This window comes from Euprymna scolopes, chromosome 15 (genome assembly GCF_053919585.1).
Source record: "Euprymna scolopes isolate OS-2025 chromosome 15, ASM5391958v1, whole genome shotgun sequence".
Taxonomy (NCBI): Eukaryota; Metazoa; Mollusca; class Cephalopoda; order Sepiida; family Sepiolidae; genus Euprymna; species Euprymna scolopes.
This window is the reverse complement of record NC_136496.1, coordinates 106267870-106285686: the sequence shown is the minus strand read 5'-3', so window position 1 is coordinate 106285686 and position 17817 is coordinate 106267870. Positions and strand designations below refer to the sequence as shown.

General features: G+C 35.9%; 1 protein-coding gene across 1 annotated transcript in view; it reads right to left on the bottom strand.

Moving 5' to 3' along the window:
- Positions 1-17117, bottom strand: part of LOC145294055 (ras-related protein Rab-15-like) — a 240051-nt gene extending 222934 nt beyond the window's left edge. The window contains exon 1 of the mRNA XM_080141046.1: positions 16014-17117. Within this exon, the coding sequence (XP_079997172.1) occupies positions 16014-16137 (124 nt within the window). The 5' untranslated portion in view covers positions 16138-17117. The remainder of the gene's footprint in view (positions 1-16013) is intronic.
- Between the last annotated feature and the right edge of the window lie 700 nt (positions 17118-17817).

Sequence of the window (17817 nt, the reverse complement as noted above, 5' to 3'; positions counted from 1 at the left end):
CCAATGAACATTTAAAAGCAAATAAACGCGCCTTCCATATTAAAGTTTTTTGAACAGAGATTACAATCGTCCCTCCCCACCTTTTTTAATTTCTTCATAAAATAAATCCAGAAAGTTGTTGCTGATATTTATGAAAATGAAACAATAGAATTAGAAATCAATAATACAGCCATCCCAATTACTCTGATAATAGCCATTTCTAATATACGAGGTGCCTTCAATAAGTTTCCAGACTTTTTTCACATGGACACTTTTATTGATAGTACACACATGAAACACTGGTCTCCGTCGAAGTAATCTCCTCCGGCTACAATGCACTTGTTATACCATTCTAACAACTTCTAGATGTCATCTTATGTGAGCATGTTAATGACACTCATCACAGCCTCTTTCATCTCCTCAATTGTCTCATAACGACAGTCTCTAAGGTTTTCTTTGAACTTAGTGAATAACCAAAAGTCACAGGGAACAAGGTTTGGATTATAGGGAGGGTGAGGGACTGTATTGATGCTTATCTTGGTTGAATAGTCTGTGAAAAGAATGGAACTGTGGACTAGTGCAAACACCCAAATCTTTCTCATCTTCAGTATCTTGTGATTAATTATGTGTATAGTTCCCACACTGACATCAGACTGTGCACGTATTGTCTCTATTGACACACTTTATTTGGCCAAACTTTCTTACTCCTCCCACACCTCTCATCATCCCTCACAAACCCGCTGCCTTCCTTGAATCTCTTATGCCACTCAAAAACTGATGCTCAACTCATGCAAGACGGCCCCAAAACAGTTTGAAGCATTCCATACGTTTCTGTGGTATTTTTCCAAGTTCAAAACAGAATTTTATCGCATATCATTCTTCTAAAGTGTCCTCAAGTCCAGATTGTATTCTTGAAATGCATCAACTGTGACAATCAAGCTTTAGTAGGGTGTATTCCAATTCTTGCTGTAGCTTTTTATTTGAACCCGAAATCATAAAAATGGGTCAGTCATCTCATAAGGTGTATAGTAATAACATACTGAATTTTCAAGCGTCTTTGACAATTTTAAATGCCTGTGCAAAAAATAAGTATGGAAACTTATTGAAGACACTTTATATATATTATCTATAAAATTTGATGGTTGAAAAGACCGGACAAGTGCAAATTTACTTTAATAAATATATCTATTTATTAAAATTAAATTAAATTTTATTTTTCAAAATTTGTTTTATAGTAAAATAATGTCCGTCAGAAAATACAGTTTTTTTTTCTTCTAAAGATGTTAACTTTGATCGTAATCGCACTGTTCCTTCTCTCATCAGATTTTTTGATTCTTGATTTTCAATACCTGTAGGAGACATTCTGATACAGAACCTGCATAAGAACACTCCCGGGCACATAAAGTACATTTTTGTGAAATTTCACAAAGTCGACCCAGCCATTTTGGAGTCCACAGAGAATGAACTCTCTCACACACACACACACACACACACACACACACACACACAGTGCCTTTCATATATAAGTAGAGATAGAAATATACATTTACCTAACTTTATATATGTATGTGTCTAGTGTATTGTTTTTAAATTAATTACAAATGAAAACATTAATAGAACATTAGTTTACAATCACTTCGAAATTATTTTAATTCAAGTTCAACAGTTAAATATTACAAGATTCCAATACTGGTCCAGTTTCTGACCCAATCTCTGGCAACATCACATCAGCGTCTTCCAGTAAGCAGTCGGAAGATATTGAGGCAAAGACTGCCAAACAATTCAAAACACGGTATTTCCCCTTCTCCATGTTAAGAATGGCTTTCTAAATAGAAAAGCATGCTTAACATGAGAAAAGGGGGGATCCATATTGACGTATAGTGTTGAAAATTTTTCTTGCTTTAATGAATTTCACACTTTCTTTTAAGCTTGCTATCCTCTGACAGCTCATTGGATAATCACTTCGGCATCTTCCAGCTGCTTACATAACATGCCGGAAGATGCCAATGCGAAGTTTTTTTTTTGTTTTTTCTTTTTTTTTCTTTTACACAGTGACCACCACTTATCAAGGCCCGGAAGCCACTCAGGGATAAGGGTTATTGCAAGTACATTACGTTAATTGCCGAAGATTGGGTCGCTAATTGGATAAGGTTCGAATATATCGTCTTTTTTTTATATTACTATTAGTTGCCACAGGCGGCTAGATTTTGGAATTCCCTCCCCGTTTCCTGCATCCTTGACTGTACTAACATGCAAAAGTTTAAATGTATTGTGAGCAGACATCTCGCTGCTCAAATCCCCACAATGTCCTTGCAGGCACGATCCCAAATAGCAAGCCCTCACATTTCAAGTGGCAATATGCCTTGTTTGTGGCAAAAAAGATTTAAATAAAAAAAAAATAAAAGACTGCAAGAGGATAGCAAATTTCTATGCAAGAAGTTTAAAACAATGGTAAAGGATGAAAACTCAGATGTGGAGGAAGTCTATCTGGATACCAAAGAGTTGTTGAGAAGTTTGGTTACTTTTATGATAACTCTGGAGTACAGGGTGGAGCAGGTGCTAGCATGATTGTAAGAATACAAAGTGTATAAAGAAAGTTCTGGAGAATCCTACCATTATTAATTAGCAGAGCGTTACCATTGTTGATTAAGAGAAGATCTATCAGGCATGTGCATGCAGTGTGATCATGTACAGAAGTGAAATCTAGCCAGTAACGGTTGAGGATATGCATTGCATGGAGAGAAGTGACAAGAGAATGATAAGATGGATGTGTAATTAAAGTTTGAAAAACAGGTTTAGATCTGATCACCTCAGAGGAAGATTAAATCTGAACAGGATGGAGAGATGTGTGCAGATGATTGGACTTTGATAGTATGGCCATGTCGAAAGAATGATTGAGGATTGTTGTGTTAGGAGATGTAGGAGAGTTGAGGTAGAAATTTCTGTTTACAGAGGAAGGCCAAGATAAACATGGAAGGAATTGACCTAAGGAAACAGGGGGGTAAACTAAGACCTGGCGCCAACTAAAATGAGTGGCTCTCATCTTGGAGAAGCTCCATGTCTTGTAAAGCTTCTAGGACTGATCTTCACTCCTGATCTGAAATGGAACATATACATCAAATCTGTGGCCAAGATCGCTGGAAAAAATGGTTGGATCATTCTACTGCTCTAGAAGGTATCTCACTGCCGATGCAATCTTATCTGTATAAGAGCAAAGTACATCCTAGGATGAAGTACTGTTGCCATACCTGGGCAGGAGCTGCTCGGCACATCCAATCAAACCTTGACAGAGTTCAAAACCGGTTTTAAAACCTAATAGATGATGTTCTTTTTCCTTCTCTGCACCCTCTTTCCCACTGAAGAGATGCTGCGAGCCTGTCTCTGCTCTATTGTTATTTTCATGGCAAGGGTTCGTCTAAGCTCCAATATACGGTTCCTCCTTGCCAAACTTTCACAAAAAACACTCAACTAGCTACAACTATTATCAACAATTCCTCTCATTCTTTATTTGTGCTTAAGTATACATGCAGATAGCATGAACAAAGCTTCTTTCCTAGAACTGACCACTTGTGGAAAACTGTTCTGCTGACCTGTTTCCATGGTCAACTACAATATGGTAGCCTTCAAGTTCAATGTAATCAAGTTCTTGTTAAATCATCCCCTTAAATAATCAAATTCTACCAAACTTACACCATTGACGGATACTACACTCGCACCTTACAATCATTAACTCTTATCCTCGAGTTGTCTTCAAGCTTTGATAAGTGGTGACTCCATTGTCAAAAAAAAAAAAAGATAGGTTAGCTTGGGTTGGTCATTTTCAGGTTATTCAATGGAACATCCAGTCATTTTGGTCAGCGTTCTTTATATCTTTAAATATTTATTCATGATGTTTGGTTTGATTATTTTATAGAGCAAAATTGTTGTTTTGTTTTTGGATTTGTAGATCATGATTGAGTTTTGGAAAGGGAAAATAACATCACTGTTTAGTGCATTTTAGGTCAGGAAGCTGGTATCTTCAGATGGTCTGGTCTGGTCTGGTCGCACTCGGTTCAGTGAAAAGAGACGAAAAAGCGTGGTGGAATTGGGAAGTGATTGATGTCTTTATAAGATAAAGGCGAATTGGGGATGCCAGAAGCAAAATAAATTCGCAGAGGGAAATCTTAGCGAATCTCTACAACAAATTTTGAACCAGTTCTTCATTTGTCTCATCAAGTTAAAAAGCGCCGTTGCTAGTGACCTCGAGAAGTCGTACCTCTATTTGTCCGTCCTTAATGAAAGGGTCAGAGGTTTATTATGTATTTAATTGTAACAATAAAAGTAAACCTGGTAACATTTGTTTGTCCTCGTGCTCGGGTCAGGTCGGGTCAGGTCAGGTAATGGATCACGCTGTCAATACGAATAATGCATACTTAAAAGAGAAAAGAAAAGAACGTGTTCTCTTAAAGTTTTAATGAACAGATTCGAGCCAACAGGTGTTTGTTTATCGTTTAATGATTGTGTAATTGTATTGACATTGGCATCTGCTCTTTCTTTCTCTCTCCCTCTCTCTCAGCTGACATACACAAAGCGACACTTTCGAAGTGTTACGAGTGTATTTACCGTTTATTCAATTACAAATATTGATATTCAATCAATTCACTTATATTAATTTTTTAAAGAAAGCCAAACAATATAAGATGTTTTATTTTATTTATTTATTTATTTCAAAGAGATGTTTATTTACCTTTAAAAATAAGAATCAAAACTTTCGCCCCGAACTGGGGCTTTATCAAGCGATTTCTTTTTATTAATCATTTTTATTTCTCATTGGAAATATAAAAAATCTCTGGGTTGAGTTGTTACATAAACAGTTTTTAAGTCTTTTACTGATGTAACACGTGGCTCACGTAACAATGTTATAAAACTATGGTGGCATTTTTTTTTTAAATATCGTTATGAATTAATATTGAATTATTTTTTTTTTAAGTCAAACGATTTGTCACGTGAGCCGCGTTTGGCACTTGCAAAAAAACTTAAAAACTGTGCAGGTAACAACTCAACGGACTATTACCCAGAAAGATTTTTACATCTCCAATAATAAAATAATAAAATGCATCAAAAACCAAGCTTCTCTCCTTTCATCATAATCGCTCTGACCCAATCGCACCCCAATTGAAATGAACGGCTCTAGTCTTGAAGAAGCTTCATATCTTGACAAGCTTCTGTGATTGATCTTCACTCCTGATCTGAAATGGGACACATATACATCAAATTTGTTGTCAAGGTCGTGGGAAAAATAGTTGAATCACTCTACCGCTCCAGCAGGTATCTCACTGCCGATGCAATCCTCTATCTGTATAAGAACCAGATACACCTTAAAATGGAATACTGATGCCACATCTGAGCGGGAGCTGTTCGGCGCGCCCTATCAAGCATTGGTAGAGTTCAAGGCGGGCTTTGAAATTGAGTAAGTGATGCCCTTTTCTCTTCCCTGCAACCTCTTTCCTGCAGAAGAGACGATGCGAGCCTGTTTCTGCCCTATCGTTATTTTCATGGCAAGTGCTCGACTGAACTCCAATATATGGTCCCTCCTTACCAAACTTTGACAAAAAACACTCAACTAGCTACAACCACTATAAACGATTCCCCCCACTCTCTAACTGTGCCTTAATCTAAACGCAGATTCCACAAACAAAGCTTCTTTCTCAGAACTGCCTGCCTGTGGAACACTGTTCTGCTGTACTGCTTCCCAGTTGAATACAACATGGTCGCCTCCAAATCCAATGTAAACAAGTTCTTGTTGAACCATCCCTATGAATAATCAAATTCTTCCCAATTTACACCATTAACGATTACTACACTAACACCTTACATTCATTAACCCTTATCCTCGAGTTGCTTTCAGGCCTTAATAAATGGCGATTCCTAAGTAAAAAAAAAAAAAAAAAAAAAAAAATTGGTTCGGGCCGAAATCTTTCTTCATATCTTTAAACGTAAATATCTCTTTTAAAGAAAAAAAATCTTATATCGTTTGGCTTTCTTAAATTAATATTCATTCATAAGTATATTAAAAAAAAAAAAAGGGAAAAGAAAAAACAGTGTCACCCTATTTTTATAATAATTCACTAGCGTTGCCCTGGAGGATATTTTATTATATAACAATGGCCTCCGTTCTATCTCAAGAGACAATGGATACCCCTTGTAAGTGTACCTGCGCAATGATTGCGCAATCTCCAACTATACCTCTTCTGAGTCAGCAACATTGAGCCAGGTCAGTACCAGATGGGCGACCAATTTGGGAATCCCAGGTGCTGTGTGAAGGAGGCCGTCAACACCTCCCTGCAAGAATTGCAAAATCCGAACGTTGTCATCTCTCCCAACAGGGATATACATGCGACTGGGGACCACTTGTGAATTTCATACTCTCATGGAACTTTCTCCTTTGGAGGAAGCCAATTAAACCCTCATAAGGTTAGTGCCATTTCCAATAAAGAAATGCTCTACTAAGCTACTTCTTGTTCTCTTCAAACTCTACAACAAATGTCTTGCTGAATCCTGCTTCTCTCTTAGCTGAAAAATTGCCTGTGTAGTATTAGTATTCAAGAATTCTGTTGCAAGAATTGACCCACTCTCTTATTGATCTATTAGTCTTCTCTGTTTCTCCACTAAAAGTCATTAAAACAATTAAGCACTAGCACCTCAGAAATGCTAAACTGCTTGCTGAGTAACAGTACAGATTTAGGCAAGCCTCTTCTACTGCAGATATCCTAACAATTATTGCTGACCACATATACTACGGGACGCTAGGGCGTTAGCTCTTGATATAAACAAAGTATTTGACAAGGTCTGGTATGAAAGTTTTCTTATGAAAATTAATTTGTAAGGTATTACTGGTCATTGGTCAATCACTTAATCTAATCAGATCGTTCTGATACAAAGTTGTCGCTGATGTCTGTACACCCCAAACATGACATCAATGTGGGTGTACCCCAGCGATCGATTCTTAGATCTTTATTGTTCCTAATATTCATGAACGATCTCTTAGACAAAATTGTATACTAGATGGGTATATTTGCTAATGATATCTTCAAGTCCAAAGTAAACAAGTTCTTGATGAACTGTCCCCCTAAGTAATCCAATTTACAAAATTTCCACTACTTATGTTTACTACACTATAATCACATTGACTAATGTATACCCATTAACCCTTATCCTCGAGTGGCCTCCGGGCCGTGATAAGTGATGATTCCTGAGTAAAAAAAAAAAATTGTAAATCTCTATTCAAGGCAATGTCTGAAATTCCATACAGATTTCTGAGTTTGACAAGCTCACTTGAAGAAGGTTGGAGGTTATATCGGCTGAAACGTTGTGAGAATATCAGCCAAAATGAGAGGAATAGTCCAAATAATCCAGGATTTTTTAAAGTTAAATTTGATTATTATAGTATTGTTTGCTTATTAAATAATTATTTCTTATATTCTTTTCCAGGGTTGCCAGAGCAATATATATAACTTGAGTTCCTTCAGCTATAATCAAAACCAAAACCTATGAAGAATTCTTGTTAAATTATTTATAAAAAAAATAGATTACTGCAGTGCCATCAGCTATTTAAATTAAATTTAAGCTAAGTTAAATTTGATTATTATAGTATTGTTTGCTTATTAAATAATTATTTCTTATATTCTTTTCCAGGGTTGCCAGAGCGACCCTTTTGATGCCAAATTTCATAAAGTTGGCATTTTTTAAGCCATTTGGCCTTTAAAAAAATGTATTTAGCCCTTTTCAAAGTGTAACGTACGAACTAACAAAGGAAAGAACAAGTAGAATATTACATGGATTATCACCAGTTTATTTCTGCGTACTCATAAACAACTTATTTTCACATACAAACATAATACTTAGCAAGATCCGTGGAAATGGAATGGTATAAGAAATATATTGAATCAACAAATATGTTTTGATAAAACTGATATTTTTCTGGATAGTGGAAACAAACAAATTTTTTTTGAACCGAAAAAAACAATAATAGGTAGCAAATATGAGTTTATTAGATATTTTATGAAAATAATGTCCATTAAAGTAATATTGTGCTACATAGTTCAATACGAACAAAATCACATTATAAAAGACATTTTTAAATTTATTCCTTCAGCCCAGCATCTCTTGGCAGACAATGTTCTTTTTTATATTTTATTTTTTTGCTGTTGTTGTTTGTTTTTGTTTTTTTTTTGGAGGGGGGGGTTGCCCTGTTTCTTTCGAATGTTTCTTTTTTATTAATGTTTTTGGACTTCTTTCTTTAGAGAAGAACCACTGTATGTCGAAATTACTATGGTTTTTTTTCTCACACCATTAAAACAATAATCATATATTATCAGCAGGACCTGTGGAAATCCTACAAAAGACTCATTCATATGTAATATATTGATATTGGAATTCCATAGATGTTCAGCGTAAATGGAGATGCTCTGATATTATTGTAGCTCTTGTTAAAATTGCAAAAGTATTTATTTAAGCTAGCAGGGACGCCTAGCATAGCCCGGCCGTAAAGTACGCTGAAATATATTTTGATTCTTGCATATTTTGTATATATTATTATAGAGTTAATGTTCCATCGATTTTTATATATTATAAAGTTGCGATTTAAAAAAATATATATATATAGCCATATGACCTAGATGCATCAGTTTGAATTGAAACTGAAACCAAAACTTATGAATATATATATATATATATATATATATATATATATATATATATATATATAGTGACGTAATCCATAAATTGGATTACGTAATTAATTAAAAATTGAAATATTTAATTTCGGGCCAACAAGAAATGTATCATTTTTTTTTTTTTTTTTTGTTATTTTATTTTATCACCAAGGCAAATGAACATAGTTTCCAAGAGAGAGAGAAAAAAGAGAGTATAGAAAAAAAGAGGGAGAGGCTAAACCTAAAAAGAGAGAGAAACAGACAATGAGTATAGAAGAGAAGGAGAGAGGTGGAAGAGGCGTCTATTACACAGGCTAGCAGATGACCGGATCATTTGCTCAGAAACCCGTCTTTCGACCTTGCTGGCCGCTAGGCAACAAAGAAGGGAAAAAAAGAAAGGGATAAGAAATTTAATGAGAGGAGGGAGAGAGAAAGAAAAGAAAGGAGAAGAGGCCTTTTGGTACAGCAGACTGCTTGGTCGGCACGCCAAGGCGTGCGCACGTGGAAAATTTTCCACTTCGTCATCCAGCGACAGATAAATGAAGACGTGGATACCCCCCTCCATCAACAGCGAAAGAAACGAAGTAATACCTGAGAGGAACTCCATATAAACGGTGAAAGAAAAGAAATAATGCTTGGGAGAACAACCTGGCGTTGTCGAAACACAGGATGTTAATTTCATGAACATAGAAGACAGGATACTCCAAGAATAACCGAAATATTGAATGGATACGATAGGAATACAGCGTGCTATGAACTATTGCCCACGGCGAATAAAATGAAGGTTAAAGTTAACTTTGAAAGTTGAAAGAAAAACAAAAGTGAAAAGAAACAAAAAAAAAACGTGAGTTACCTCTCTCTCATATATTTAAGTCAACGAGTTCATATTGCCATTGTTTCGTTTGGACTGATATATTTTCTTATACTGATGTATTTCTCGTTGGCATTTTCGAATAGTACACAAAGATACCCCTCCCCATCTTTATAATTTTAATTTTTTTTATTTTCACTTAATTGCATTATCCCTTCCCTACCATAGTTCATTGTTTTGTAATAAAATTTAACTTTGAAAGTTACCACTGCACGTTGTGTTTTCCGTTATTATTATGCTGTTCGTTCGTCTATTGTATATTTCCGGTTTTGAAAGAGTCTCTCCATGTTCTTATTTCAGCAAGGTGTACCGAACCCAGGACACACATGTGGTTTAATGCTCATTGTATTTCATGAATATCTTTTTATTATCATTAGTTTTTTATTACGAACTCACGAATGTGTTGTTATTATTGTCTGTTTGCATTAATAATAATGGAATTCGTATTAATATATATATATATATAACTTGAGTTCCTTCAGCTATAATCAAAACCAAAACCAAAACTTATGAAGAATAAAAAATAGATTACTGAAGTGCCATCAGCTATAATTGAAACCAAAACCAAAACTTATGAAAAATTGTAAGAAATTCTACAATTATAAGTGTTGCGGACCAGGATATAAAATACCCTAACTCGCTACAAGAAAAAATAATGAAACGAAATGAATGAAGGACACAAAGAACTCAAATGCTGGAATAAAATAAACATGTCGCTTATTTTCTGTTGAGAAATGAAAGTCTTGGATGTACACGTGTTCATTCGGCCGTTGACGACTACGCACGTGGAAGGAAAGAGGAATGCAATAGAGAAACGCGAAGTGGCAAGCCGGCCTGTAGAAAAAGAGGGTTAAGCTCAGTAGAGAGTCGTGCGCATGTCTGTGTTGATGGACCAAAGCCGAAGGGGAGATAGAGTGAGAAAGTCAATCCAGTTCATGGAGAGAGAAAGCGTATAAAGTGTACGTGCGCTTATCCCACATTACAGTAGCAGGGAAAGTGACATTAGGGCGCGCAGTTGGTTTGTCGACTCAACAGGTCGAACACTGGTCCGGACGAAAAAAAGGGTAGTTGACAGGTTTTGTTGACTTTTATACTGGGGTTAGTGTTCTGGCTGCGCATGTCTGGCTTTCACTTTAAAGAAAGTGACGTCACAGCTCGAGTGTGTATGTGTGTGTGTGTGTGTGTGTGCGCACATTAGCGTGTGTGTGTGTATGCGCATGAATGCGAGTGTGTGTATGAGGATGTGTATATGCGTGCGTGCGTGTGCGTATGTGCGTGCGTACGTGTGGGTGTGTATATGTGAAGAAAAACATGTTCGAACATAAGTAGGCCCCCTATTGGCTGATTGGCCACCCACTGTCTTTGTTTAGACCAATCAGATTGGTTGAGATTTTAACCACCGAGCGACGGGCTTGGCAGGTTTTTGAATGCCTTTTCTTTTCTCAGGCAGTTCCAGACAAGCAGCCACAGTAGAAGGATACAACTCAACTCTTTCTCTGGATATGAGGCATTTGGGCGCCTTTACCCTTCGTCTCTTTGAGACTTTATTTTAAAGCCTAAATGATTAGGCTACGTTATTATCATGTCTCACAGAGACATTTTAAGGTCAGAATTATTGACCTGACATTAATGACTTTTCCTTCAAATAAACATTCCTTATTAACGTTTGTGATGTTGACTCTAGTCGAGAATTGAATCTTTCATCAGAAGGAATCATACCAACCCCTTCAAACGGCTGAAATTAATCCGATCTTCGAACAATGCTGAACCTGAATTCAAGTTTCTGCTAAAGATAAAGGACTATTACCTTTCGAGGTGTTACCAGTTCTATTCAGAGGCAGAATAGGCATTTCCTTTTTTGCGACAAAGAACGAATAAAATTTGTGTCGAATTTTAGAGGTATACTTTGTTATTGTTGCTATTTTTTCTCCACTGTCTTGGAGCAACAACAGAAGAATAAATATCTCACAGAATTCTTGGTAAAATTATTTATTACAAGAAATTGAAATCCATAACAATTAAACGACAGTCACTCGGATGTAAGCATGACGCAAAAAATAAATAACACAGACGTTTTCCTACTAATATATAGATAATAAAACTAGCGAGTCATAGAAAGTTTCATCGTACATGTCAAATGCCGAAATAAAACTCACCTGAAACAACTAAAGTCGTCATCTTTATAAAAAAAATAAAATAAATAAAATAAAACCGAGTACGAGTCTATGGAAAATAGGAAAAATAACTTGAGTTAATAATTTCGTCCTTTATCTAGAAAGTTATTAACTTGAATCATCGTTTTTCCTTAGCTAGCATCTTTTTTTTTTTTAACTTCAAAAAGATTGAGATTATATTTCGGCGTTTCCCGTTTCATGTGTACTGTAACGTTATGTTGTTGTTTTACATGGTTTAAGTAAAAATAATTGTAGGGAAGGGGGGGGCGGTGAAATGCCAAAACGCATTTCACTCTAATAATTTACGTGACTGAAATAGGAATTAACCTAAACCAGTTTTTTTAATGTTTAAACGGCATTTAAATAGCAATAATTAATATGAGTATGAAAGAAGAAATTTTGAAAAAAAACAAAAAAAAATGTAACATTTTAGAGTGGAGGAGAGGATCACTTTCTTATATAAATTCAACGTAAAATAAACGCCCACTTCTTGGCCGCCTAGCGTTTAACGAGACATGTCACCCTAACATTTTTTCAAGTTTGGTGACCGAGGTAGGAAGGGAGTAAAACATTCAGAAATTCCCTTTTGTGTTGTTGTTGCTGTTGTTGTTGTTGTTGTTGTTGTTGTTTTGGCAGGGGCGGGGGGAGAATTACATTAGAAACATAGAATATCATTTAAAGTGTTTTTGGAATTAATGTTTTGTAAATGTTGCCTGGTAGACCAACACACAGCCTACCTTTAAAAACTTGCTTTGTGGAGGTTTCCGAGTGTGCTGAAAACGGATATCGCACTTAAAATTGGGGCCGGCGACTAGTTTTCACAATATTGCAAACATACTTTTCCGCATGTTTCATGCAGTTTTGTTTACGCTGCGCGCAGAAACGGGGAGGGGGAACGACGGAATGAAATTACAAGATAATGAAGGTTAACCTTTTTTATTGTTATTTAAATTAACTGAAAAAAAAGAAAACAATAAATAAATAAAACATGATTTTTTTAGGTGGGGGGGGGGAAAGAATAAATAAATTTTAAAAAAATGGGTAATTGTGGCCTGGTAGATCAACACAAAATTTACCTTAAAAAACTTCTTTTCAGGTGTGCTGAAAACAAATATCGCATTAAAAATTTTCCGCAAATTAGTTTTCCGGATATTAAGCAAGGTAATGTTTTATGTTATACGCGGTGGCCATTGTTGTACGCGCAAGCGCACGGCAAAAGTATTCGCCCCACATTATCTTCTCATTATGCGTTCCTCATTGTCTTGTAATTACATTACCTAGACCCCTCCCCACCGGATTTCCTGCGCATGGCATAAACAAATATGGCCATTATATTACATTACTACATAAAGCATGTGGAAAAGTATGTTTGCAATATCGTGAAAACTAGTTGCCAGCCCCAATTTTAAATGCGATATTCTTTTTCAGCACACCCGAAAACGCCAATCAAAACAAGTTTTTCAAGGTATGTTCTGTGTTGGTTTACCAGGCCACATTTACCAAAAATTAATTCAATTAATGTGTTATTTTATGTTTCAATTTGTAATCGTTCCCCCTCACCAAACAAATTTAAATACAATTTATCGTTATTTCATGTTTCAGATGTAATGCTCTCCTCCCTCCCCTCCTCTGACCGCCAAATAAAAAAGAAAAATTTCCCCCACTCTTTATCTGTGCCTAAATCAAAACGTGGATTCCATGAACAAAGCTCCTTTCACGCCTGTGGGACTCTGTTCCGTCTGCCTGCTTCCCACCTGACTACAACTTGGATGTCTTTAAGTCCAACGTTAACATATTCCTAATGAACCGGAACCGCCCCTTAAGTAAACACTTCATCAAATCTCCACACTAACGTAATGTACTTGCAATAACCCTTATCCCTGAGTGGCTTCCGGGCCTTGATAAGTGGTGACCACTGTGTAAAAAAAAAAAAAAAAAAAATGTTTTGCAGTCCCTAAACTTGAAAAAAATTCTAGGAGTGACACGACGTGTCACTGACACGTCTTGTTAAACGCTATGTGGCCAAGAAGTGGACGCTTATTCTACGTTAAATTTATGTAGGAAAGTTATCCCCCTCTCTAAAATGTTAAATTTTAGGGGGGGGGGTCCAAAGTTTCTTCTTTCATATTTATTTTTTAAAGACCGTTTAAAACGTATTATGTAAAATAAAGTAGATTTTGATTTTTTTCTTTTTTAGTGGTTACATGACGCTGTGTCACATCGTAAAAAAAAAAAAAAAAAAAAAAATCCATTCCCCAGACCCCCAACCCTGTAGGTTCCAACTGCCATTTCCGGAACTGACTCGGGAAGTATTGAAACCCCCAGGATTGCCCAAGTACTCATAAATGGTAAAGCGTCCAAAAAGTCTTTTTTCTTATCTAAGAGAAAGTTTTTAAAAATTGCGAACATTAAATAAAACCAAAAAAAAAAAAAAGTCGGCCATTGTTTCTTAGAAACAGCTAATAACTTAAAGCTCTTAAAGCAAAAAGTACCGAAGTAATTTGGCTCAGAAAGCCATCTTTCCCAGTCTTACCGTCCTCCTTTCGATGAGAAACGATTAGGGTCTCCTCGCTGGAAAATGCCGGCTATTTTTATAACTTCATCCAGAATTCCCCGCCTTTTGGAAAGGGGAAACTAGACTTCCTACTTCATATTCAACCTTGTGTCACAGCACAAACTGATGAGAATGCGAATAAAGCCCAAATAATTTCATTTGCCTACCATCCCCCTCCCCACCCACCCGTCCGTGGAAAAATAAGAGTTCAAACTGAAAGCTCAAACTTGTTAAAGCATTTCTCCGCCCTCATTAAGAGTGAGTTTCTATTCATTTAGAAACCAATTCTTCACACGGAAAAGGAAGGGGTTTGTTAACTATTCTGTTCCTACACCAAAGTTCGTTCAATCCGCCCGCCTTTCCATCAAAAAGAGAGCCCTTGCCCTTCGCCTTGTCCTCAATAAATATAAATCAACAGTTTCCGAAATGCCCTTTTCTCTGTTGATTGCGAAATGATGCTGGTTTTTGCTGGTGTGGTCCTGTGAAGTTGAGTTCTAGGAGGTCCAGGCTTCACCTTCTTTCTTTGAGAAATCGCTTAATCGGGAAATGCCAAGAACGGGTCTGTCCAGGCAATTTTCAGATCAGAATGGAGGCGCTAAATTTTCAACCCGATTTTCCGGCTCTTGTGTCACATTTATCGCCGTGGAAAAGAGATAAATATCCCTCAAAAGGGGTGTGCTCTGGATGGGTGCTAATTTGCCCTGATTGGTCCCGTCGGCATTCATTCTGACAATTTTTTAAAATCAATCCAGTCTCTAATTAAATATTGGGGGTGGGGGGGGGCACTCTAAAACCCTATTCTTCTTTTTGGGGCGATAACATGAGAACCCTCTGAAAAAACTGGTCGAAAGAAAAAAAAATCCCTTAATCATAATACTAAATCTAAAGCCGTGTACCAGGTTTTGGAAACGGGAGTGATTTTACTATATATATATATATATATATATATATATATAAGTGAACCTGTCTGTGTACATTTCCATACGCAATAACTCTGTCAATTTTTAGTCTACAGACTCGAAATTTGATATACAGGGTACTGAGATTTGTTTGCATGTGTGCCTAAAATTTTCGACAGAGGCAACGGATTTTACGAAGATCAGTATCGTTTTAAAGTCCTACCTTTCAGACGACAAATATTGAAAAATTAGCTAAAAACATTAATATCTTCACCTTCAACTGGGAACTTTTCTACAGGGGGGGGGCTTTTTTCGCCGATATTTTTAAAAGTCATCCTCCATCCTCTCCTTTCGATTGTCTAGCCTTAATTTAAAAAAATGTCACTTCAGGTTTGGCGGTGGTAACAGCATAGACGTCAAGTTTTTCACCCGTTCTTTTCCTTCTTCGCGGTACGGGTTCGAGCCTGCCTTCCTACTACCACTTTTTTTTCTTTTCGCTCAACAGACACATCTAAACATCCGGGCAACGCCGAGCTGAAATGCTAATATATATATATATATATATATATATATATATATATATATATATATATATATACCGACATTCTCCGGGGTTGAAGGTAGCACGTTAGACAACCGCAACCGGCAATAACCTTTATCTCGAATGAGATGGTAATGCCTGGGAGGATGGCGTCGGAGGATCAAATAGAACTATACGAAACTATATTAACATGGGAAATTATTCACAATATATTGATATTTATTTCCTTTGATATGATGTGTTTGTGTGCTTTTTTTAATATCAAAAAAAAAAAAAAGAAACAAAATGACCAGTTTACTCACCTATTGTGGATATGTGTGTGTCGAGGAATTCGTCATTAACATACCGGCACAGAATGCATGATTTCCCGACTCCAGTGTCTCCAAGCAAAAGTAAACGCAACAATATATCATAGGATTTAGCCATTTCTCACTTGCTGATGAGGTAATAAGTTGAAAACTTGGGCCGTTCCTTGGCAAATAAATGCTGGGAATTCTCCATAAAGGCTAGCCAAACGTTAATATCACCATCATTTTGCAATTCCTTCGAAGTGCGATTTATTTATTTGTTTCTAAATGTGATTTATTTATTTATTATTCATTCATATATTATTTATTTGCAAAGCAGTTGAGAAAGAATGTCGATTATTTTAAAAGGGATTAATAAAAAATGAATATTGATCGATGAATATCCGGACTTTTTAAGAGAAAAGAAAATGAAAATTAACAAGTGCTTTATTATTTATTTAAGTAAATTAAAATATCCCTTGTGTTTATAGAAAAAAATTAAAAATAGGTATACATATTTAGTATATACTTAAGCGTTTGTTACTGTTTCTAATTCTGTAAGCACCGGCGAGTGTGTGGTCGGCGCAGATCACAACGACCGGCCCAATACTGTCTGTTAGCCGGCCGTTCCCCGCCTTCCAAACGCCACTAAGACCAGGGTTTTTATACAGGACAGGTGTTTGTAAACGTTAAATTAAAATTTAACATCAAATTATCCAATAAATCTGGCCCCCACAAAAAAAAAATTTTGTTGTTGGTGTTTTTCTCAAAGGAGCAAAGAATCCCGTTTGTGATTAAAGCGAAAGCTAGCTAACACACAGACACATCTGATAAGTTTTTGTTATTTTCTTTTTTTTTTTTTTTTTTTTGTTAGAGGGAGAGAAAAAATAAAAGAGGGTCTATCGATGACAAACTAGAAGGGAGTGTTTTACTTCCTAAAAATTCCAATAATCCCGGAATTTTTGTGTTTACATAAGATTGTTGTTCTTGTTGGAGAGTTTTGTTGGGCCATCCAGGATCCAAACTACACGAGAGAATGGAGGAGGGTAATAGTAATCCGTTACAAGGGATGGACATCTTCCAGTACGATGTGATAGTAGTAGTAGTCGTAATAGTAATGGTGTTTGTTGTTATAGAAGTAGTATTAGTAATTATTATTGTGGTAATAGTATTACGTTGTAGGAATAATAGTTAGTATTGTTGTTGTTGTTGTTGTAGTAGTAGTAGTAGTAGTAGTAGTAATAGTAAGTGCTGTAGTGGTGGTTTGTATTATTATTATTATTATTATTAGTAGTAGTAGTAGTAGTTGTAGCAGTAGTGGTGGTGATGGTGGTGGTTTGTCGTAGTAGTAGTAGTAGTAGTATTACGGTTTGTTGTTGCTGTCGTCGTAGCCGGTGCGATGACTGTACTGTCCTGAAATTGATAACACTGGCTATGGCTGCTTTTTTTATTTTTATTTATTTTTTTTTTGCTGTCTACAACTTATAGACTTTTTTTTTTTTTACAAATGTGATTTGCTATAGGATTTATTTAAAACAAACAAACAATTAACACTTTTACTGTTTAACCCGATTAGTGAGAGAAAAACAATAACAAACACATTTTTCCTTTCTTTTTTCTTTTTTTTTTTTTTTGTAACTTGCAAATTAACTCTCTATCTATCTGTCTATCTATCTATCTATCTATCTACTTTATCTCTCTATTTCCATCTGTCTATCTCTTTCAGTGTCAAGTTTCAAGACGTAAATTAACTCCTTATTGAAACTTTACTTAAAATTCAATTAAAGTTCAAATTCAGTGTATTTGGTGTTAATAATTT